The 25842-nt window shown below is 37.6% G+C and overlaps 1 protein-coding gene across 1 annotated transcript in view; it reads left to right on the top strand.

The window, feature by feature from the left end:
• The window catches only part of LOC138316764 (uncharacterized), a 119387-nt gene extending 94654 nt beyond the window's left edge, over window positions 1–24733 (top strand). Inside the window, exons 17-22 of the mRNA XM_069258421.1 lie at window positions 1259–1377; window positions 1695–1844; window positions 2386–2524; window positions 8709–8866; window positions 9626–9789; window positions 21172–24733. Coding sequence (XP_069114522.1) covers window positions 1259–1377; window positions 1695–1844; window positions 2386–2524; window positions 8709–8866; window positions 9626–9789; window positions 21172–22664 — 2223 coding nt within the window. The 3' untranslated portion in view covers window positions 22665–24733. The remainder of the gene's footprint in view (window positions 1–1258; window positions 1378–1694; window positions 1845–2385; window positions 2525–8708; window positions 8867–9625; window positions 9790–21171) is intronic.
• Window positions 24734–25842: the final 1109 nt, after the last annotated feature.

Raw genomic sequence — 25842 nt, 5'->3', positions numbered from 1 at the left:
AGACTGCCTGAAAATCTGTCTGTCTGTCCCTAGAAAATTTTGTTTGGACTACTCCTCCTAAACTACTGGACCGATTTTAATGAAATTTGGCAGTATTGTTGGGGACCATCTGTTGATGTGCATGCAGGTTTTTGGTTTTTCAAAATTTTTGTTGCCATGGTAACCTGGTCATTATGCATACAGGTTAATGTAGAAAACTTTTTGTTCGGACAACTACTCCTAACTACAGGACTGATTTCAATGAAATTTTGCAGTATTGTTGGGGACCATGTGTAAATGTGCATGCATGTTTTTGTGTGTTGAAAACTTTTGTTGCCATAGTAACCAGGTCACTATATACAGGTACGTGGTCATTTTCAATGAAACTTTGTAGTATTGTTTTGGACCTTGTGTAGATGTGCATGCAGGTTTACGTTTGTCGAAATTTTGGTGCCATGGTAACCAGGTAACTATACACATGTTTCAAAATTTGTCCGAATAGCTCCTTCTAAACTACTGGATTGATTTCAATGAAACTTGGCAGTGATGTTTAGAACCATGTGTAGACATGCATGCAGGTTTTTTTTGGGTTTTTTTTTTAAATTTTGGTCCCCATGGTAACTAATTCAAGCAAGTCACTACACACAGGTTTCAAAATTTGTCTGGTCACTTCACCTAAACTTCTCGATCAATTTCATGAAACTTGGCAATATTGTTGAGAACAATGTCAGGATGTGCATGCAGGTTTCCGTTTGTCAAAATTTTAGTTGCTATGGTAACCTGGTCAATATACACAGATTAAAATTTGTCCATACAACTTGTAAATTTTCTGTGACCATGATATTTTTTCAAGAATAATTGAAGTTAAACACCTCTAATAAGAGGAAGTGGGGGTATAAGTCAATTGGCTTACAGTTCTAGTTTTGGGATAGCTTATAATAAATCTTAGTACAGGAACAAGATTATTTCCCAGACCTTGAAATTTTGTCATTAAGGCCAAAATCAAAGCTAAAAGCTAAGTACCGGCAAGTCTATTTGATACCATGTCTGTTCCCATTTACGTAAATCATGATATTTGGTAATGACAAAATCTCATTTGGAATTGATTAGCAGAATAGAAAAATCACTCTATACATGTCTCCACCCAATCAACATGTGTTGCTGTTAAATAATAAGGCAACCTTAATTCCAAAGTCTTTAGGAACATATTGTGATTTTCATTTGTTCATTCTTGTGTTCTTGAAGTCACTTAGAATTATCTGACCATGTTTTCCTTTAGGGAGAGGTGGGCAAAGAGATGTATATCGTCAGTCAAGGTCAGGTGGAGGTCGTTGGAGGACCAGAGGGTACAACAGTGCTGGCCACACTCAAGGAAGGAAGTGTGTTTGGCGAGATCAGGTTGGTTGTAGTTTCAGTTTTGAATTGGTTTGTTTCTGGTTTAGATACATACCACTTTTATACATTTGTTTCCTTGTTTAGTGAAGTACTTTGTTAAGGAAATGTATGAGCCGGGGAATTTTCAGGTGATAAGGATTGCAGCATGTTGATATTACAGTGGTACTAAAGTCTACATATTATGTATAGCTATAATTGTATATTGATCTTCCTATCATTGTTCTATCATTTTCACATGTATTAACCTGAGAATGCCTTTATGAGTCCGCAAAATCATACTCACAGGAAAATATTGTGAAATACTTCCATGTGTTTTGTAGTTTATTGGCCATTGCTGCCGATGGAAATCGCCGTACTGCTGATGTGAGATGTAAAGGCTTTACTAACCTCTTCATCCTCAGCCAGACAGAATTTGAGGACGCCATGGCCGAGTACCCAGAGGCACACAAACTTCTCAAGAAACGGGCCAGGTACACTTAGTGAAGTTCTCCCAGAAGTAGTCATTGATTGAATTCTATAAACAGCTACAAAAATTAAATGATGTGTCAGGTCTTTAAAAAGAAAAAATTTACCAACCTCTTCTTATAGTGCTTATTTCTGTAAATTCTGAAAACAGTTTATGACAGAACTTGTGCTACCAAAATAAAACCCACAAAATTGAGGATATGTAGACCCAGTCTAGCTAGTGTCAACTTCAGTTTTCATTTAAGACACAAAAGATATTACCGTACTTTAAATAAGATGCCTATAATTGATATGCAAAACTGACAATTATAGAATCTTATGAAAAAAATATTTCATTTAAGCAAAAACATGATTTGTTTTATTTACTCTCTTCAAAGAAATGAAGAAAACTAAACTTCTTGTAGACTAAAATCATGGTGTATTATAATATCAGATGGTGATCAGTGATACAGCCTGTGGTTGTTAATTAAATGAAACCTGACATTCAGATATTGAATATCAGTATCCACCATGCATAATATTGATTCATATCAATCGTTCTTCTAGGAAATTATTGAGACAAAATGCAAAGTTGTCGACTAAAAGTCATGGATCTGCTGAGAGTTCCAAAGTGGAGGTAGAACCCATAATTAGAACACCAGACAGAAGTACGGAAACACCCAAACTCTTCAAAACAGTCTTACAGGTAGGCTTCATTATCTATCACTACAGGAGAAATTGTTAACCTTAATGGCTTTGTTAAAATAATGAAAACAATGGGGTAGGGAATGTTAAAGAATCAGAAAAAACGCATCAATGATTTTAGAAAGAAAGAAAAAATAGTATTGAGGCTGTTTTGTTAAAATTCCTATTGATAGGCAGACTTTACTGTGTTTGATCAACAGCATGGAATTTTAGTGTTTAATCTGAAGATGTTGCTTTTTATTTAGACATGGGAACTGTCACATCAGGTATAGAAATTTTGTGCATGTTAGAAGTTTCTGATTTTATTGCACTGCCAGGCCGATATCTTGCAGGATTTTATATTGCACTTGTAAAAGAATAACATCAAACATTAATTAACTCATTGTGATGCTTCAGATGGCTATTTACACATTCAGATAATTTGCTGTGAAAAATAAGCAACTGCTGTTACAGTATTAAAAATAAAGTCTTAATTTATCCAGACAAAAGATATTTTTATGTAAAAAAAAACACATACGCACAAACACACACAAAAATAGGTATCTTTGACCTTAGACTTTTGCACAGCTATTTATTTTGTGAAAATAGTTTTTTATTGTGACTATCAAAAACTTTATAACAAGTATGTACATCATCTCTGATTCTTTCTTATACACTACTGAGTTATTATCATCGAAAAAGTTATTTGAAAATAACAAAAACAAAAAAGCCTAAAAAAACCGTCAAGTCAAATTAGTAATGGCAATTACAAACAAATATTGATTTAAATGGAAACTTCCTAAAAAGAACTATGATGGTAAAACTAGGTCTTCCAGAAGAGCAAGCAACTCTCCACCATACAGATATAGGTGTAAGGCAAGTCAGTCATACATAAGAATCAGAGACAATGGAACTACGAGGCATAAGCTTATATTACTCATATTACAAATCAAATTAAGCATTTCCTCCTATAGACTGTTTCAGATGATGATAGTGGTCATAGTCTCTGAAATAAATATTAAAACTTTAGTAGACTGAAAGAAATCACTGTACACATGTTAGTGTTGGCACTGTTAGTTATGCTTTTAATAGAGTTTGGTTTGTTCTGTTTCCTTATAAGTACTATAGCTATCGACTTGTTTGAAGATAACAACTTATCATCACTATCTTACACATCAAAGCTGTGTTGTAGAGTCATATTCACATTCTTATTTCACTTCTTACTCTGTAGCTTTACACATTTATCTATAGTCAAAGACACATTTGGATTGGCATTGTAAGGACTGCTGTATTCCTAAAAATATGGCAAAATGTACTGCATGTTATTTGGAACATAATTAACTAGACAACATATTTGTTGGGTGCAATTATATTAACTGTTTTGAATGTTCAAATTTCATTGTTTGCTGGGTTATATATATTGCCCCATCAGTAGCCATCTTTGTTTGCTGGATTTAATATTGATCCATCAATAGCCATCTTGGTATGTTGGGTTATATATCGCCACATCAATAGTCATCTGTATTTGCTGGGTTGTATATCACCCCATCAGTAGCCATCTTTGTATGCTGGGTTTTATATCGCCCTGTCTGTAGCCATCTTTGTATGCTTGGTTATATATTGCCCCATCGGTAGCCATCTTTGTATGCTGGGTTATATATCGCCACATCAATAGTCATCCGTATTTGCTGGGTTGTATATCACCCCATCGGTAGCCATCTTTGTATGCTGGGTTATATATCACCCCATCGGTAGCCATCTTTGTATGCTTGGTTATATATCACCCCATCGGTAGCCATCTTTGTATGCTGGGTTATATATCACCCCATCGGTAGCCATCTTTGTATGCTGGGTTATATATCACCCCATCGGTAGCCATCTTTGTATGATGGGTTATATATCACCCCATCGGAAGCCATCTTTGTATGCTGGGTTATATATCACCCCATCAGTAGCCATCTTTGTATGCTGGGTTATATATCACCCCATCAGTAGCCATCTTTGTATGCTGGGTTATATATCACCCATCAGTAACTATCTTTGTATGCTGGGTTATGAATTGCTCAAGAAGTAGCTTTTCAAGGTCATTCTCAGGAGAATAGCCTTGCTGTAGTATATCACTACTGTAGGAGAAACCTTGCTGTAGTATATCACTACTCTTGGAGGAGCCTTGCTGTAGTATATCACTACTCTAGGAGGAGCCTTGCTGTAGTATATCACTACTCTAGGAGGAGCCTTGCTGCAGTATATATATCACTACTCTAGGAGGAGCCTTGCTGTAGTATATCACTACTCTTATTGGAGTCTTGCTGTAGTATATCACTACTCTAGGAGGAGCCTTGCTGTAGTATACATATCACTACTCTACGAGGAGCCTTGCTGTAATATATCACTACTCTTATTGGAGTCTTGCTGTAGTATATCACTACTCTAGGAGGAGCCTTGCTGTAGTATACATATCACTACTCTACGAGGAGCCTTGCTGTAATATATCACTACTCTTATTGGAGTCTTGCTGTAGTATATCACTACTCTAGGAGGAGCCTTGCTGTAGTATACATATCACTACTCTAGGAGGAGCCTTGCTGTAGTATATCACTACTCTAGGAGGAGCCTTGCTGTAGTATATCACTACTCTAGGAGGAGCCTTGCTGTAGTATATCACTACTCTTATTGGAGTCTTGCTGTAGTATATCACTACTCTAGGAGGAGCCTTGCTGTAGTATACATATCACTACTCTACGAGGACCTTGCTGTAATATATCACTACTCTTATTGGAGTCTTGCTGTAGTATATCACTACTCTAGGAGGAGCCTTGCTGTAGTATACATATCACTACTCTAGGAGGAGCCTTGCTGTAGTATATCACTACTCTAGGAGGAGCCTTGCTGTAGTATATCACTACTCTAGAAGGAGCCTTGCTGTAGTTTATCACCAGTCTAGGAGGAGCCTTGCTGTAGTATATCACTACTCTAGGAGGAGCCTTGCTGTTGTATATCACTACTCTAGGAGGAGCCTTGCTGTAGTATATCACTACTCTAGGAGGAGCCTTGCTGTAGTATATCACTACTCTAGGAGGAGCCTTGCTGTAGTATATCACTACTCTAGGAGGAGCCTTGCTGTAGTATATCACTACTCTAGGGGGGGCCTTGCTGTAGTATGTCACTGCTCTAGGAGGAGCCTTGCTGTTGTATATCACTACTCTAGGAGGAGCCTTGCTGTAGTATATCACTACTCTAGGAGGAGCCTTGCTGTAGTATATCACTACTCTAGGAGGAGCCTTGCTGTAGTATATCACTACTCTAGGAGGAGCCTTGCTGTAGTATATCACTACTCTAGGAGGAGCCTTGCTGTAGTATATCACTACTCTACGAGGAGCCTTGCTGTAATATATCACTACTCTATTGGAGCCTTGCTGTAGTATATCACTACTCTAGGAGGAGCCTTCCTGTAGTATATCACTACTCTAGGAGGAGCCTTGCTGTAGTATATCACTACTCTAGGAGGAGCCTTGCTGTAGTATATCACTACTCTAGGAGGAGCCTTGCTGTAGTATATCACTACTCTAGGAGGAGCCTTGCTGTAGTATATCACTACTCTAGGAGGAGCTAGCCTTCTAGCCTTGCTGTAGTATATCACTACTCTAGGAGGAGCCTTGCTGTAGTATATCACTACTCTAGGAGGAGCCTTGCTGTAGTATATCACTACTCTAGGAGGAGCCTTGCTGTAGTATATCACTACTCTAGGAGGAGCCTTGCTGTAGTATATCACTACTCTAGGAGGAGCCTTCCTGTAGTATATCACTACTCTAGGAGGAGCCTTCCTGTAGTATATCACTACTGTAGGAGGAGCCTTCCTGTAGTATATCACTACTCTAGGTGGAGCCTTGCTGTAGTATATCACTACTCTAGGAGGAGCCTTGCTGTAGTATATCACTACTCTAGGAGGAGCCCTGCTGTAGTATATCACAACTCTACAGGTGGCTCACTGACTGCCTTCTAAAGCAGTTGAGGGTAAATATCTTCATCAAGGATACAACAGGACTCTTTCAGCACCGGAGATAGAGAGGTTAAAAATTTGAAATGACATGGGGAAATGAAAAGTGCTAAAGAAATCATCTAGTATTGTGGCAATGATTTGCTCAACGGTATTGCATAACTGCTCAATAATTGTGGCTAGGCCAGATTTAAACTTACAAAAAGCATTTTGTTTTTCAGGAGAGTTTTTTTTTGCTGATCTATTAGACTTTGTAGGTTAGATAAATATGACACATTGTTTTATATCTCCAAATGTTGGCATGTTGCAGCCTTTTGCATATCATAGCAGTGCCTGATATTGGCATGAATGTTGACATTGTTATTATGGAGTAGATCACAGTCAGATATCATTGTTATCAAGTAAGTCCTTATTTTAAGGCTGTTTTAATTACCACTTGCTCTTATGGTGCAGATTATATTATTATATTATCCAAAGATCTTGACTGTAGTTTTAACAAATCTTATTAACATTTCTTGGATTTAATAATTACACAAGTTATGAACAACAGTAATTTTCAGCAGTACTTACTGGACTTACTGTTACATTTTAATAACTGATGTCAATTTAGCACAAGGGTGCATACCTGTCAAGTTTCCGACATTGGACTGGGGACTCAAACTCTCGAAATCAAAGTCACCAGTTATAATGATAATTTTTACCATTGTGTTTATGATTTGTGTTGATTTGGTAAAATTGCTATAAAGTATAATCTCTAGTTTGAGAAAAGTCAGCTGACTGGCGATTTCCAGTTTGCTAACATTTAACGTGTTGACAGTTATGAGGATGAAAAAGGAATATAATGGCTTATTAACCACTGAAAGTTAGGAATGAATTTTAATACATCTATTGATCACTATTGTGAACATTATATGCTCTCGAGTAAGTTACTCTGAATCACGTTACTAAAACATACGTAAGGTATGTTCTGTCAACCGGAAAAAATAAAACTTGGTCAAGTGTATTTTTTCTTTTGTGAACTCACGTATACAGGTAAGTGATTATTAATGACTTCTATTGAAGACCAATATCTGAAAGTGTTGTCTAAGTATCAATATGGCTTCAATTAAAATCAAGTCAGCTTATCATTGTTGACCGAGGGATCAATGCGACAAAAGGACCAGTGAAGCAAGTAAATCTGCAGAAGTAGTATCTTTCCATCATGTAAGAGATATGCTCCAATTAAAGATCACTGGAAAACGTCAAATTTTAACACACCAAAATATAACCACTCTATTTTGAAACAAAAATGCCAAAATATCCCAATTTACGGTATTTTGTTTTTGCATAAATATGTACAGATGACCATTTGTGAGGGAGCCAGCAACCCTATGTTACAGCCATGGCTTTGTTGTAAGCTGGATGACCATTTGTGAGGGAGCCAGCAACCCTATGTTACAGCCATGGCTTTGTTGTAAGCTGGATGATCATTTGTGAGGGAGCCAGCAAGCCTATGTTACAGCCATGGCTTTGTTGTAAGCTGGATGATCATTTGTCAGGGAGCCAGCAAGCCTATGTTACAGCCATGGCTTTGTTGTAAGCTGGATGATCATTTGTCAGGGAGCCAGCAAGCCTATGTTACAGCCATGGCTTTGTTGTAAGCTGGATGATCATTTGTCAGGGAGCCAGCAACCCTATGTTACAGCCATGGCTTTGTTGTAAGCTGGATGATCATTTGTGAGGGAGCAAGCAACCCTATGTTACAGCCATGGCTTTGTTGTAAGCTGGATGATCATTTGTGAGGGAGCCAGCAAGCCTATGTTACAGCCATGGCTTTGTTGTAAGCTGGATGATCATTTGTCAGGGAGCCAGCAACCCTATGTTACAGCCATGACTGTGTTGTAAGCTGGATGATCATTTGTCAGGGAGCCAGCAAGCCTATGTTACAGCCATGGCTTTGTTGTAAGCTGGATGATCATTTGTGAGGGAGCCAGCAACCCTATGTTACAGCCATGGCTTTGTTGTAAGCTGGATGATCATTTGTGTGGGAGCCAGCAAGCCTATGTTACAGCCATGGCTTTGTTGTAAGCTGGATGATCATTTGTCAGGGAGCCAGCAAGCCTATGTTACAGCCATGGCTTTGTTGTAAGCTGGATGATCATTTGTGTGGGAGCCAGCAAGCCTATGTTACAGCCATGGCTTTGTTGTAAGCTGGATGATCATTTGTCAGGGAGCCAGCAAGCCTATGTTACAGCCATGGCTTTGTTGTAAGCTGGATGATCATTTGTCAGGGAGCCAGCAACCCTATGTTACAGCCATGCTGTGTTGTAAGCTGGATGATCATTTGTCAGGGAGCCAGCAACCCTATGTTACAGCCATGGCTTTGTTGTAAGCTGGATGATCATTTGTCAGGGAGCCAGCAACTCTATGTTACAGCCATGGCTTTGTTGTAAGCTGGATGATCATTTGTCAGGGAGCCAGCAAGCCTATGTTACAGCCATGGCTGTGTTGTAAGCTGGATGATTATTTGTCAGGGAGCCAGCAACCCTATGTTACAGCCATGGCTTTGTTGTAAGCTGGATGATCATTTGTCAGGGAGCCAGCAAGCCTTTGTTACAGCCATGGCTTTGTTGTAAGCTGGATGATCATTTGTGTGGGAGCCAGCAAGCCTATGTTACAGCCATGGCTTTGTTGTAAGCTGGATGATCATTTTGTCAGGGAGCCAGCAAGCCTATGTTACAGCCATGGCTTTGTTGTAAGCTGGATGATCATTTGTCAGGGAGCCAGCAAGCCTATGTAACAGCCATGGCTGTGTTGTAAGGTGGATGATCATTTGTCAGGGAGCCAGCAACCCTATGTTACAGCCATGGCTTTGTTGTAAGCTGGATGATCATTTGTCAGGGAGCCATGCAAGCCTATGTTACAGCCATGGCTGTGTTGTAAGCTGGATGATCATTTGTCAGGGAGCCAGCAAGCCTATGTTACAGCCATGACTGTGTTGTAAGCTGGATGATCATTTGTCAGGGAGCCAGCAAGCCTATGTTACAGCCATGGCTTTGTTGTAAGCTGGATGATCATTTGTCAGGGAGCCAGCAAGCCTAATGTAACAGCCATGACTGTGTTGTAAGCTGGATGATCATTTGTCAGGGAGCCAGCAAGCCTATGTAACAGCCATGGCTGTGTTGTAAGCTGGATGATCATTTGTGAGGGAGCCAGCAAGCCTATGTTACAGCCATGGCTGTGTTTAAGCTGGTTGTTTAATGTTTTACTGTACTCTGTGCCTCGTGACTCCCTTTTAAAGAGACTGGCAGGTAACACATCCTTTAGGATCAATTGGCTGCTATTTCTTGTGACATAATGATACTCAGGTAACACATCCATTAGGATCGATTGGCTGTTATTTCTTGTGACATAATGATACTCAGGTAACGCATCCTTTAGGATTGGCCGTTGTTTCTTTTGACATAAGCATACTCAGGTAACACATCCTTTAGGATTGGCTATTGTTTCTTGTCACATAATGATACTCAGGTAACACATCCTTTAGAATTGGCTGTTATTTCTTGTGACACTATGATACTTAGGTAACACATCCTTTAGGATTGGCTGTTATTTCTTTGTGACACTATAATACTCAGGTAACACATCCTTTAGGATTGGCTAACACATGTCTCCATGATACTTTAACACATCCTTTAGGATTGGCTGTTATTTCTTGTGACACTATAATACTCAGGTAACACATCCTTTAGGATTGGCTATTGTTTCTTGTCACATAATGATACTCAGGTAACACATCCTTTAGAATTGGCTGTTATTTCTTGTGACACTATGATACTCAGGTAACACATCCTTTAGGATTGGCTGTTATTTCTTGTGACACTATAATACTCAGGTAACACATCCTTTAGGATTGGCTGTTATTTCTTGTGACACTATGATACTTAGGTAACACATCCTTTAGGATTGGCTGTTATTTCTTGTGACACTATAATACTTAGGTAACACATCCTTTAGGATTGGCTGTTATTTCTTGTGACACTATAATACTCAGGTAACACATCCTTTAGGATTGGCTGTTATTTCTTGTGACACTATGATACTTAGGTAACACATCCTTTAGGATTGGCTGTTATTTCTTGTGACACTATAATACTCAGGTAACACATCCTTTAGGATTGGCTGTTATTTCTTGTGACACTATGATACTTAGGTAACACATCCTTTAGGATTGGCTGTTATTTCTTGTGACACTATAATACTCAGGTAACACATCCTTTAGGATTGGCTATTGTATCTTGTCTCGCTATGATACTCAGGTAACACATCCTTTAGAATTGGCTGTTGTTTCTTTTGACATTATGATACTCAGGTAACACATCCTTTAGAATTGGCTGTTATTTCTTGTGACACTATAATACTCAGGTAACACATCCTTTAGGATTGGCTATTGTATCTTGTCTCGCTATGATACTCAGGTAACACATCCTTTAGGATTGGCTATTGTTTCTTGTCTGACTATAATACTCAGGTAACACATCCTTTAGGATTGGCTATTGTTTCTTGTCTGACTATAATACTCAGGTAACACATCCTTTAGGATTGGCTATTGTATCTTGTCTGACTATAATACTCAGGTAACACATCCTTTAGGATTGGCTATTGTATCTTGTCTTGCTATGATACTCAGGTAACACATCCTTTAGGATTGGCTGTTATTTCTTGTGACACTATGATACTTAGGTAACACATCCTTTAGGATTGGCTGTTATTTCTTGTGACACTATGATACTTAGGTAACACATCCTTTAGGATTGGCTGTTATTTCTTGTGACACTATGATACTTAGGTAACACATCCTTTAGGATTGGCTGTTATTTCTTGTGACACTATGATACTCAGGTAACACATCCTTTAGGATTGGCTGTTGTTTCTTGTGACACTATGATACTTAGGTAACACATCCTTTAGGATTGGCTGTTATTTCTTGTGACACTATAAAACTCAGGTAACACATCCTTTAGGATTGGCTATTGTATCTTGTCTCACTATGATACTCAGTAACACATCCTTTAGGAATTGGCTATTGTATCTTGTCTCACTATGATACTCAGGTAACACATCCTTTAGGATTGGCTATTGTTTCTTGTCTCACTTGATACTCAGGTAACACATCCTTTAGGATTGGCTATTGTATCTTGTCTTCTTGTGCACTATGATACTCAGGTAACACATCCTTTAGGATTGGCTATTGTTTCTTGTCTCACTATGATACTCAGGTAACACATCCTTTAGGATTGGCTGTTATTTTCTTGTCTCACTATGATACTCAGGTAACACATCCTTTAGGATTGGCTGTTATTTCTTGTGACACTATGATACTCAGGTAACACATCCTTTAGGATTGGCTATTTATTTCTTGTGACACTATGATACTCAGGTAACACATCCTTTAGGATTGGCTGTTATTTCTTGTGACACTATGATACTCAGGTAACACATCCTTTAGGATTGGCTGTTATTTCTTGTGACACTATAATACTCAGGTAACACATCCTTTAGGATTGGCTGTTATTTCTTGTGACACTATGATACTCAGGTAACACATCCTTTAGGATTGGCTGTTATTTCTTGTGACACTATGATACTCAGGTAACACATCCTTTAGGATTGGCTGTTTATTTCTTGTGACACTATGATACTCAGGTAACACATCCTTTAGGATTGGCTGTTATTTCTTGTGAAACACTATTGGCGTTGTTTCTTTTGAATACTCAGGTAACACATCCTTTAGGATTGGCTGTTATTTCTTGTGACACTATGATACTCAGGTAACACATCCTTTAGGATTGGCTATTGTATCTTGTCTCACTATGATACTCAGGTAACACATCCTTTAGGATTGGCTGTTGTTTCTTGTGACACTATGATACTCAGGTAACACATCCTTTAGGATTGGCTATTGTATCTTGTCTGCTATAATACTCAGGTAACACATCCTTTAGGATTGGCTATTGTATCTTGTCTGACTATAATACTCAGGTAACACATCCTTTAGGATTGGCTATTGTATCTTGTCTGCTATGATACTCAGGTAACACATCCTTTAGGATTGGCTGTTATTTCTTGTGACACTATGATACTCAGGTAACACATCCTTTAGGATTGGCTGTTATTTCTTGTGACACTATGATACTCAGGTAACACATCCTTTAGGATTGGCTGTTATTTCTTGTGACACTATAATACTCAGGTAACACATCCTTTAGGATTGGCTATTGTATCTTGTCTTGCTATGATACTCAGGTAACACATCCTTTAGGATTGGCTGTTATTTCTTGTGACACTATAATACTCAGGTAACACATCCTTTAGGATTGGCTGTTATTTCTTGTGACACTATGATACTTAGGTAACACATCCTTTAGGATTGGCTGTTATTTCTTGTGACACTATAATACTCAGGTAACACATCCTTTAGGATTGGCTATTGTATCTTGTCTTGCTATGATACTCAGGTAACACATCCTTTAGGATTGGCTATTGTATCTTGTCTCGCTATGATACTCAGGTAACACATCCTTTAGGATTGGCTGTTATTTCTTGTGACACTATAATACTCAGGTAACACATCCTTTAGGATTGGCTATTGTATCTTGTCTCACTATGATACTCAGGTAACACATCCTTTAGGATTGGCTATTGTATCTTGTCTCGCTATGATACTCAGGTAACACATCCTTTAGGATTGGCTGTTATTTCTTGTGACACTATGATACTCAGGTAACACATCCTTTAGGATTGGCTGTTATTTCTTGTGACACTATAATACTCAGGTAACACATCCTTTAGGATTGGCTATTGTATCTTGTCTCGCTATGATACTCAGGTAACACATCCTTTAGAATTGGCTGTTGTTTCTTTTGACACTATGATACTCAGGTAACACATCCTTTAGGATTGGCTGTTATTTCTTGTGACACTATAATACTCAGGTAACACATCCTTTAGGATTGGCTATTGTATCTTGTCTCACTATGATACTCAGGTAACACATCCTTTAGAATTGGCTGTTGTTTCTTTTGACATTATGATACTCAGGTAACACATCCTTTAGGATTGGCTATTGTTTCTTGTCTGACTATAATACTCAGGTAACACATCCTTTAGGATTGGCTGTTGTTTCTTGTGACACTATGATACTCAGGTAACACATCCTTTAGGATTGGCTATTGTTTCTTGTCTCACTATGATACTCAGGTAACACATCCTTTAGGATTGGCTATTGTTTCTTGTCTGACTATAATACTCAGGTAACACATCCTTTAGGATTGGCTGTTATTTCTTGTGACACTATGATACTTAGGTAACACATCCTTTAGGATTGGCTGTTATTTCTTGTGACACTATGATACTTAGGTAACACATCCTTTAGGATTGGCTGTTATTTCTTGTGACACTATATATGATACTTAGGTAACACATCCTTTAGGATTGGCTGTTATTTCTTGTGACACTATGATACTTAGGTAACACATCCTTTAGGATTGGCTGTTATTTCTTGTGACACTATAATACTCAGGTAACACATCCTTTAGGATTGGCTATTGTATCTTGTGACACTATAATACTCAGGTAACACATCCTTTAGGATTGGCTATTGTTTCTTGTGACACTATGATACTCAGGTAACACATCCTTTAGGATTGGCTGTTATTTCTTGTGACTATAATACTCAGGTAACACATCCTTTAGGATTGGCTATTGTATCTTGTGACTCGCTATGATACTCAGGTAACACATCCTTTAGAATTGGCTGTTTGTTTCTTGTGACATTATGATACTCAGGTAACACATCCTTTAGAATTGGCTGTTATTTCTTGTGACACTATGATACTCAGGTAACACATCCTTTAGGATTGGCTATTGTATCTTGTCTCGCTATGATACTTCAGGTAACACATCCTTTAGTTTGAGCTGTATGTTTCTTGTGACACTATAATACTCAGGTAACACATCCTTTAGGATTGGCTATTTATCTTGTCTGACACTATGATACTCAGGTAACACATCCTTTAGGATTGGCTATTGAATCTTGTCTCATTATGATACTCAGGTAACACATCCTTTAGAATTGGCTGTTATTTCTTGTGACACTATGATACTCAGGTAACACATCCTTTAGGATTGGCTATTGTATCTTGTCTCACTATGATACTCAGGTAACACATCCTTTAGGATTGGCTGTTGTTTCTTGTCTGACACTATGATACTTAGGTAACACATCCTTTAGGATTGGCTGTTATTTCTTGTGACACTATAATACTCAGGTAACACATCCTTTAGGATTGGCTGTTATTTCTTGTGACACTATGATACTCAGGTAACACATCCTTTAGGATTGGCTATTGTTTCTTGTGATACTCTAATACTCAGGTAACACATCCTTTAGGATTGGCTATTGTTTCTTGTCTGACTATAATACTCAGGTAACACATCCTTTAGGATTGGCTATTGTATCTTGTCTTGCTATGATACTCAGGTAACACATCCTTTAGGATTGGCTATTGTATCTTGTCTCGCTATGATACTCAGGTAACACATCCTTTAGGATTGGCTGTTGTTTCTTTTGACACTATGATACTCAGGTAACACATCCTTTAGGATTGGCTGTTATTTCTTGTGACACTATAATACTCAGGTAACACATCCTTTAGGATTGGCTATTGTATCTTGTCTTGCTATGATACTCAGGTAACACATCCTTTAGGATTGGCTGTTATTTCTTGTGACACTATAATACTTAGGTAACACATCCTTTAGGATTGGCTGTTATTTCTTGTGACTACTATGATACTCAGGTAACACATCCTTTAGGATTGGCTATTGTATCTTGTCTCACTATGATACTCAGGTAACACATCCTTTAGGATTGGCTGTTGTTTCTTTTGACATTATGATACTCAGGTAACACATCCTTTAGGATTGGCTATTGTTTCTTGTCTGACTATAATACTCAGGTAACACATCCTTTAGGAATTGGCTATTTCTTTCTTGTATCATTGTCTCAATTCTATGGCTATACTCAGGTAACACATCCTTTTAGGATTGGCTGTTGTTTCTTGTGACACTATTGATACTCAGGTAACACATCCTTTAGGATTGGCTGTTATTTCTTGTGACACTATGATACTCAGGTAACACATCCTTTAGGATTGGCTGTTATTTCTTGTGACACTATGATACTTAGGTAACACATCCTTTAGGATTGGCTGTTATTTCTTGTGACACTATGATACTTAGGTAACACATCCTTTAGGATTGGCTGTTATTTCTTGTGACACTATAATACTCAGGTAACACATCCTTTAGGATTGGCTATTGTATCTTGTCTCACTATGATACTCAGGTAACACATCCTTTAGGATTGGCTATACTCTATAATACTCAGGTAACACATCCTTTAGGATTGGCTATTGTATCTTGTCTCGCTATGATACTCAGGTAACACATCCTTTAGAATTGGCTGTTGTTTCTTTTGACATTATGATACTCAGGTAACACATCCTTTAGGATTGGCTATTGTTTCTTGTCTGACTATAATACTCAGGTAACACATCCTTTAGGATTGGCTATTGTATCTTGTCTCACTATGATACTCAGGTAACACATCCTTTAGGATTGGCTGTTATTTCTTGTGACACATATATGATACTCAGGTAACACATCCTTTTAGGATTGGCTGTTATTTCTTGTGACACTATGATACTCAGGTAACACATCCTTTAGGATTGGCTATTGTATCTTGTCTGCTATGATACTTCAGGTAACACATCCTTTAGGATTGGCTATTGTGACACTCTTGTCTTGTCCTTTAGATTGGCTCAGGGTAACACTATACATCCTAACACATCCATTAGGATTGGCTGTTTTGTTTCTTTCTTTACTGAACACTTCCTTTAGGATTGCAGGTAATACTCACACATCCTTTAGGATTGTCTATTTATTTCTTGTCTGACACTATAATACTCAGGTAACACATCCTTTAGAATTGGCTGTTGTATCTTTTCACTGACACTATAGGTAACATACTCAGGTAACACATCCTTTAGGATTTGGCTATTGTTTCTTGTGACTGACTATAATACTCAGGTAACACATCCTTTTAGGATTTGGCTATTGTATCTTGTCTCGCTATGATACTCAGGTAACACATCCTTTAGAATTGGCTGTTGTTTCTTTTGACATTATGATACTCAGGTAACACATCCTTTAGAATTGGCTGTTATTTCTTGTGACACTATAATACTCAGGTAACACATCCTTTAGGATTGGCTATTGTATCTTGTCTCGCTATGATACTCAGGTAACACATCCTTTAGAATTGGCTGTTGTTTCTTTTGACATTATGATACTCAGGTAACACATCCTTTAGGATTGGCTATTATTTCTTGTGACACTATAATACCTAGGTAACACATCCTTTAGGATTGCTATTGCTATTTGATATTCAGTAACACATATAGGATTGGCTATTGTTTCTTGTCTAGGTAACACATCCTTTAGGATTGGCTATTGTATCTTGTCTCACACTATGATATCTTCTTTTAGGTATACAGGTAACACATCTGTGTATCTTGACGCTATGATACTCAGGTAACACATACACTATGAAACTCAGGTAACACATCCTTTAGGATTGGCTGTTATTTCTTGTGACACTATAATACTCAGGTAACACTTCCTTTAGGATTGGCTATTGTATCTTGTCTCGCTATGATACTCAGGTAACACATCCTTTAGGATTGGCTGGTTGTATTCTTGTCTGACACTATGATACTCAGGTAACACATCCTTTTAGGATTGGCTATTAGTATTTCTTGTGACACTTTGATACTCAGGTAACACTCCTTTAGGATTGGCTGTTGTATCTTGTCTCGCTATGATACTCAGGTAACACATCCTTTAGGATTGGCTGTTATTTCTTGTGACACTATAATACTCAGGTAACACATCCTTTAGGATTGGCTATTGTTTCTTGTCTGACTATGATACTCAGGTAACACATCCTTTAGGATTGGCTGTTATTTCTTGTGACACTATGATACTCAGGTAACACATCCTTTAGGATTGGCTGTTGTTTCTTGTGACTCTATGATACTCAGGTAACAATCCTTTAGGATTGGGCTGTTATTTCTTGTGACACTATGATACTCAGGTAACACATCCTTTAGGATTGGCTGTTGTATTTCTTGTGACTACTATTGATACTCAGGTAACACATCCTTTAGGATTGGCTGTTATTGTTCTTGTGACACTATAATACATAGGTTGATACTTAGGTAACACATCCTTTAGGATTGGCTATTGTATCTTGTCTCGCTTATGATACTCAGGTAACACATCCTTTAGAATTGGCTGTTGTTTCTTTTGACATTATGATACTCAGGTAACACATCCTTTAGAATTGGCTGTTATTTCTTGTGACACTATAATACTCAGGTAACACATCCTTTAGGATTGGCTATTGTATCTTGTCTCGCTATGATACTCAGGTAACACATCCTTTAGGATTGGCTATTGTTTCTTGTCTGACTATAATACTCAGGTAACACATCCTTTAGGATTGGCTGTTATTTCTTGTGACACTATAATACTCAGGTAACACATCCTTTAGGATTGGCTATTGTATCTTGTCTTGCTATGATATTCAGGTAACACATCCTTTAGGATTGGCTATTGTTTCTTGTCTGACTATAATACTCAGGTAACACATCCTTTAGGATTGGCTATTGTATCTTGTCTGACTATAATACTCAGGTAACACATCCTTTAGGATTGGCTATTGTTTCTTGTCTTGCTATGATACTCAGGTAACACATCCTTTAGGATTGGCTGTTATTTCTTGTGACACTATGATACTTAGGTAACACATCCTTTAGGATTGGCTGTTATTTCTTGTGACACTATGATACTCAGGTAACACATCCTTTAGGATTGGCTGTTATTTCTTGTGACACTATAATACTCAGGTAACACATCCTTTAGGATTGGCTATTGTATCTTGTCTCGCTATGATACTCAGGTAACACATCCTTTAGAATTGGCTGTTGTTTCTTTTGACATTATGATACTCAGGTAACACATCCTTTAGAATTGGCTGTTATTTCTTGTGACACTATGATACTTATATTAGGTAACACATCCTTTAGGATTGGCTATTATGTATCTTGTGACACTATGAACACTCAGGTAACACATCCTTTAGAATCTGGCTGTTGTAATTCTTTTCTGAACACATCCTATGATACTCAGGTAACACATTTTTTGAGGATTGGCTGTTGTCTTCTTGTCTCGAAACTATGATACTCAGGTAACACATCCTTTAGGATTGGCTATTGTATCTTGTCTTGCTATGATACTCAGGTAACACATCCTTTAGGATTGGCTGTTGTTTCTTGTGACTGACTATAATACTCAGGTAACACATCCTTTAGGATTGGCTGCTTTCTTTCTTGTGTCTGACACTATATACTTCAGGTAACACTATCCTTTAGGATTGGCTATTATTTACTTGTGACACTATTATAATACTAGGTAAACACAATCATTTAGGATTGGTATTGTATCTTGTCTTGCTATGATACTCAGGTAACACATCCTTTAGGATTGGCTGTTATTTCTTGTGACACTATGATACTTAGGTAACACATCCTTTAGGATTGGCTGTTATTTCTTGTGACACTATGATACTTAGGTAACACATCCTTTAGGATTGGCTGTTATTTCTTGTGACACTATGATACTTAGGTAACACATCCTTTAGGATTGGCTGTTATTTCTTGTGACACTATGATACTTAGGTAACACATCCTTTAGGATTGGCTGTTATTTCTTGTGACACTATGATACTCAGGTAACACATCCTTTAGGATTGGCTGTTGTTTCTTGTGACACTATGATACTTAGGTAACACATCCTTTAGGATTGGCTGTTATTTCTTGTGACACTATAATACTCAGGTAACACATCCTTTAGGATTGGCTGTTGTTTCTTGTGACACTATGATACTCAGGTAAACACATCCTTTAGGAAATTGGCTGTTATTTCTTGTGACACTATGATACTCAGGTAACACATCCTTTAGGATTGGCTGTTGTTTCTTGTGACACTATGATACTCAGGTAACACATCCTTTAGGATTGGCTGTTATTTCTTGTGACACTATGATACTCAGGTAACACATCCTTTAGGATTGGCTGTTATTTCTTGTGACACTATGATACTTAGGAGGTAACACATCCTTTAGGATTGGCTGTTATTTCTTGTGACACTATATACTTAGGTAACACATCCTTTAGGATTGGCTGTTATTTCTTGTGACACTATGATACTTAGGTAACACATCCTTTAGGATTGGCTGTTATTTCTTGTGACACTATGATACTTAGGTAACACATCCTTTAGGATTGGCTGTTATTTCTTGTGACACTATAATACTCAGGTAACACATCCTTTAGGATTGGCTGTTATTTCTTGTGACTCACTATGATACTTAGGTAACACATCCTTTAGGATTGGCTGTTATTTCTTGTGACACTATGATACTTAGGTAACACATCCTTTAGGATTGGCTGTTATTTCTTGTGACACTATAATACTCAGGTAACACATCCTTTAGGATTGGCTATTATCTTGTGACACTATGATATACTCAGGTAACACATCCTTTAGGATTGGCTGTTATTTCTTGTGACACTATAATACTCAGGTAACACATCCTTTAGGATTGGCTGTTATTTATCTTGTGACACTATGATACTCAGGTAACACATCCTTTAGGATTGGCTATTTCTTGTGACACATCTTAGGTAACACATCCTTTAGGATTGGCTGTTATTTCTTGTGACACTATGATACTCAGGTAACACATCCTTTAGGATTGGCTGTTATTTCTTGTGACACTATAATACTTAGGTAACACATCCTTTAGGATTGGCTGTTACACTATAATACTTGGTGTCCTTTAGGTTGGCTGTTATTTCTTGTGACACTATATACTCCGTACACATCCTTAGGATTGGCTGTTATTTCTTGTGACACTATGATACTTAGGTAACACATCCTTTAGGATTGGCTGTTATTTCTTGTGACACTATAATACTTAGGTTAACACATCCTTTAGGATTGGTTGTTATTTCTTGTGACACTATAATACTTAGGTAACACATCCTTTAGGATTGGCTGTTATTTCTTGTGACACTATGATACTCAGGTAACACATCCTTTAGGATTGGCTGTTATTTCTTGTGACACTATGATACTTAGGTAACACATCCTTTAGGATTGGCTGTTATTTCTTGTGTATGATACTCGTAACACATCCTTTAGGATATGGTTGTATTTCTTGTGACATATGATACTCAGCGTAAACTCCTTTAGGATTGGCTGTTATTTCTTGTGAAAACTATATACTTAAGAAGGACCTTTAAGAGTTAAGGTATTGTTCTACTTTGTAGAATTAACTAGGTTCATAGAAACAAAGTTTCTTATTTATATGGTGATGTTTTTGTTTTACAAATGTTTTTGATGAATAATTTCAATGAAAATAATGTTTTTTTAAACTTTTGCTATTGGATTCTTGTTGAGTTGACAATAATCAGTCCTTATTTCTATGGTTTTATCATTGACAGGAGTACAAATGCCAAAGGTCAGCAGTCGACCAGAGAGTGTTACCCAAACCAGCAAAAACATAAAGGAACCGTTTGTTGGCTCGGAAATCTCTGGGAACTATGAGGAGACGTGTAACTGGGTCATCAAACAGGCACTATCCACTACCCCAGAGGTCGGGAAAACAAGGCGCTACAGTCGCGTGGAAGATGAAGAGCAGGTGAAGAAGATTGTTAAGGTCCTAACAAAACAAAACTGTATTGTAGGTGTTAATAGGAAGGATGAGGTGGAGCTCATGTCTTCATTCTTTGAGGATAATGATCTGCCAGAAAATACCATAAGAGTGGAACAAGCAGCAGAAGATTCTGGTCACAAGGACAACAGTGGGAAAACTGAAGAAATTACAAAGAAAATTAATGATTCCCTGAAAAAACAAGTTGATGATGTAATGGAAACTCCTAACATAAGCTTTGTAGCATCTGATGTGCCTGTTGTAAAGGATACAGCCAGTAAAACAGCAAACAGTGATGATAACTATGGGCTAAGCAAGGCAGCGAACAACAATGGTGAAACAAACGTCACCAGCAATAGTGGAGAAACGAAGGCCTCCAGCAACACTGGTCAAAAAAAGACCTCTAGTAACAGTGGTCAAACGAAGGCCACAAACAACAGTGGTCAAACGAAGGCCACCATTAGTGGACAAAAGAAGGCCTCTAGTATTAGTGGTCAAACAAAGGCCACAAACAACAGTGGTCAAACAAAGGCCAAAAACAACACTAAACAAGGCAAACCTGTCAGCGGCAGTGGTCAAAGGAAGGCCACCAGTAACAGTGGTCAAAGCAATGTCATCGGCAATAGTAACCAAGGAAAATCTGTAAACAAAAACAGTGTAGACAATGCTGCCAACAACAGCAGTGAAAATATGGCTGCCAGTAACACAGACAGCTCACACAGAAACAAAGCGACAAGTAAAGTTACTACAGGTTATGGTGCAGCCAAAATCTCGACAAGCAACAATGACACAAGCAATGTTACAATTGACAATGCAATCATGAGTGCTAGTACCAATGTCGGTGATAATGGCAAAAGTTCTAATGCAAATAGCAAAAATCTTGGTAAGGAAAGTGATCCGAAGGAAGTTGGATTGAAGGGTATGGACATAAAACCTGATACGGAAAACAAGCTCAGAAGTAAACATCTGTCGTCTGCATCTATCACCTGTATCTCAGGGGACTATGATCAAAATAGTGAAGTATTCTTAAACTCACTTAATTCAGACATCGACCACCATAAATTAGTGGATGATCATGGTAACTCGCCGGGTTGTCTAGAGCCTAAAGGACCAGAGGTGCAGATGAACGGTATTCCTCTACAGAACCAGATCACATGTTCCGTGGAGGTTCACCGTGAGAAAAGTCTGACACCAGTCTCTCTCAAAGACTGGATAGATGGTGCTAACACCAGAACAGAAAGCTCTGTCACCAAGGACATGACATTGCAAGAGTCTAGTGTATGACCAATTCTATTTGAGAAATTGAAATTCATCCAACCAACCTTTTATTATTTATTAAGAATATATCCAGTTAGCTGGTTCTTTATATGATTGAAGGAACTTTGATGGAACTTGGCTCTGATAAATCAAAAGGCAAAGTATTTGTTAACTTCAGAATAATAAAATTACACTTGGTTTAGGTCTGTCCCTTAGTAATATGGGTTACAAATCAATCTACAACACAAATCTACACATGAAGGACTATAACTACATACTTTCTTTCATATAGGCGTAATACTGGTTGGTCTAGGGCAATACACTCATGCCACCTGAGACTGTATTGCATGGCTACCCTTTCAATAAAGCCTCATGACTTCACGGCATCAACAAAATTTCTATTTCCTCAGTAAAATTTTAACATTTTTTTTCACAAACTTGACTGGTTTTACTATAAAAGATGCAAACAACAGATTTTTGTTGAAAAATTCATGCGATATGAAAAATTGACTTTCGCTTTGGATTTCTTCGAATTTATTTCAAAATGGCGGGATATTATTGCAGTAAAATTGCAATAAAACGTCGAGGTATGAAAGAAAAATAAGCTTTCATAAGTGGATATGAAGGATAGGGATATTCTACCCTCGGGATCACAAAATGTTGCAAAACCCTTGGCAAGCCTCGAGTTTTACTACATTTTGTGACCCTCTGGTAGAATATCCCTATCGTTCATATCCACATATGAAAGAGTCTTATAGTATTGCATGAAATTTTTGTTGTGTAGAAACTTTTTATTGTTGCTACGAAAACCACAATTGTGTTTGATACATTAATGAAATCATTGTTTCAGAAATGAACCACGTATAATTTCTACCCACAATAAAATTGTAAATTCTAATACAGAGAAGAAAAAGCCCCACAAACAATTGTCATGTTATACTTGACGGAGTAGTAGCAGGTGTATTGTAACCCTAACAAGATTCCTCAATAAACACCCACAGGTTATGATACATGTTCTATGTGTATAATGTAAATATGAATTGGTCCTTATTTCAGTGACCATGTTTTCTAAATTTATTTCGTGTACTTATAGCCATGTCCTTTACAGTGGGTTGAATTAACTAACAAGTACAATTAGCTGGCACAAAGCTAAAATTCTCCACTAATACTGTAATTTTGTTAAACTGTTTATTAATATATATAGTATGTGATTAAAATTAGTGCAATAACTATATGTTTTAAACTGTCACAGTGGTTTCTTGTTTCATGAAAATACAGAAGTCATTATTTTTAAAGGGACAATTCAACAAGGCTAATTCTGTAACATAACCACGAAGCAAATTATGACATAAATGTATTTTTCTATATTCCTTATGAACATATAACGAGAAATATTGGCAAATTCCACGACATTGTTAAGTATTTTGATTGATACTGTTGAAATTCCAAATCGTTGATCAATATGATTACAAAGCAGGTATAACATGTATGCTGTACCTATATGTACCTGAGCCAAAGTCACATATGTTAATCAAATGCAATACATATATTAACATAACCACTTAGGAGTTGGTGAAATTATATTTAGACAAGAACATGCACCTAAAAACATACTGTAAGAGCGATTTGAGTAGTTCTAGACACAAAAATTCTTTACTACACTGGCAAGTGTTCGGCATACATGACGTCCGACCACAATGTGTAATGGCGGGCAGCAAGCAAGTTTGAACATTTCACATACATTTCACCACCATGGGCTTTTCTGGCATATTACAGTAAAACCAACTAATTAGAACTGGTTTGTTTCCAATATATATGCAAAATATCATGTACTCTTAGATTGAATTGTCCCTAAACCGATGCAAGCGGGCTTTGAGCATTCTACATGTTTTAAAATCTATGTAATTTATTTTTTCCATTAAAAACAACTGAATTTCCGCTATATTTTATACATTCCAATATTTTGAAAGATCAATATACTTATAAAATTAATTTTTGTTCGTTGTTTGATGTTTTCTGTAGCTCACACTAAATAATTCTTGTATATCGTTAAAGTTTTGAAAGACTTGCGCCATAAAGAGATATCCAATTAATATGCTGGTCACTAAAACCTGTATAGCTTGAACCTGGTTATACAGGCTAGATGTGCTGGTCACTAAAACCTGTATAGCTTGCATAGATATGCGGGTCACTAAAACCTGTAATAGCTTGAACCTGGTTTATACAGGCTAGATATACTGGTCATTTAAAAAACCTGTATAGCTGGAACCTGGTTATACAGGCTAGATATACTGGTCACTAAAAACCTGTATAGCTGGAACCTGGTTATACAGACTAGATATGCTGGTCACTAAAACCTGTATAGCTTGAACCTGGTTATACAGGCTAGATATGCTGGTCACAGCTAGAACCTGGTTATACAGGCTAGATATGCTGGTCACTAAAACCTGTATAGCTGGAACCTGGTTATACAGACTAGATATACTGGTCACTAAAACCTGTATAGCTGGAACCTGGTTATGCAGACTAGATATGCTGGTCACTAAAACCTGTATAGCTGGAACCTGGTTATACAGGCTAGATATGCTGGTCACAACTTGAACTTGGTTATACAGACTAGATATGCTGGTCACAGCTAGAACCTGGTTATACAGGCTAGATATACTGGTCACTAAAACCTGTATAGCTAGAACTGGTTATACAGGCTATATATGCTGGTCACTAAAAACCTGTATAGCTGGAACCTGGTTATACAGGCTAGATATGCTGGTCAATAAAACCTGTATAGCTAGAACCTGGTTATACAGGCTAGATATACTAGTCACTAAATTCTGTACAGCTGGAACCTGGTTTTACAGGCTAGATATGCTGGTCACTAAAACACGGTATAGCTTGAACCTGGTTATACAGGCTAGATATGCTGGTCACTAAAACCTGTTTAGCTAGAACCTGGTTATACAGGCTAGATATGCTGGTCACTAAAACCTGTATAGCTGGAAACCTGGTTATACACAGGCTAGATATGCTGGTCACTAAAACCTGTATAGCTGGAACCTGGTTATACAGGCTAGATATACTGGTCACTAAAACCTGTTATAGCTGGAACCTGGTTATACAGACTAGATATGCTGGTCACTAAAACCTGTATAGCTAGAACCTGGTTATACAGGCTAGATATGCTGGTCACTAAAACCTGTATAGCTTG

Source organism: Argopecten irradians, chromosome 2, assembly GCF_041381155.1.
Source record: "Argopecten irradians isolate NY chromosome 2, Ai_NY, whole genome shotgun sequence".
Taxonomy (NCBI): Eukaryota; Metazoa; Mollusca; class Bivalvia; order Pectinida; family Pectinidae; genus Argopecten; species Argopecten irradians.
Note: the sequence above shows the minus strand (reverse complement) of the source record. Positions and strands in the feature narration are given on the sequence as shown.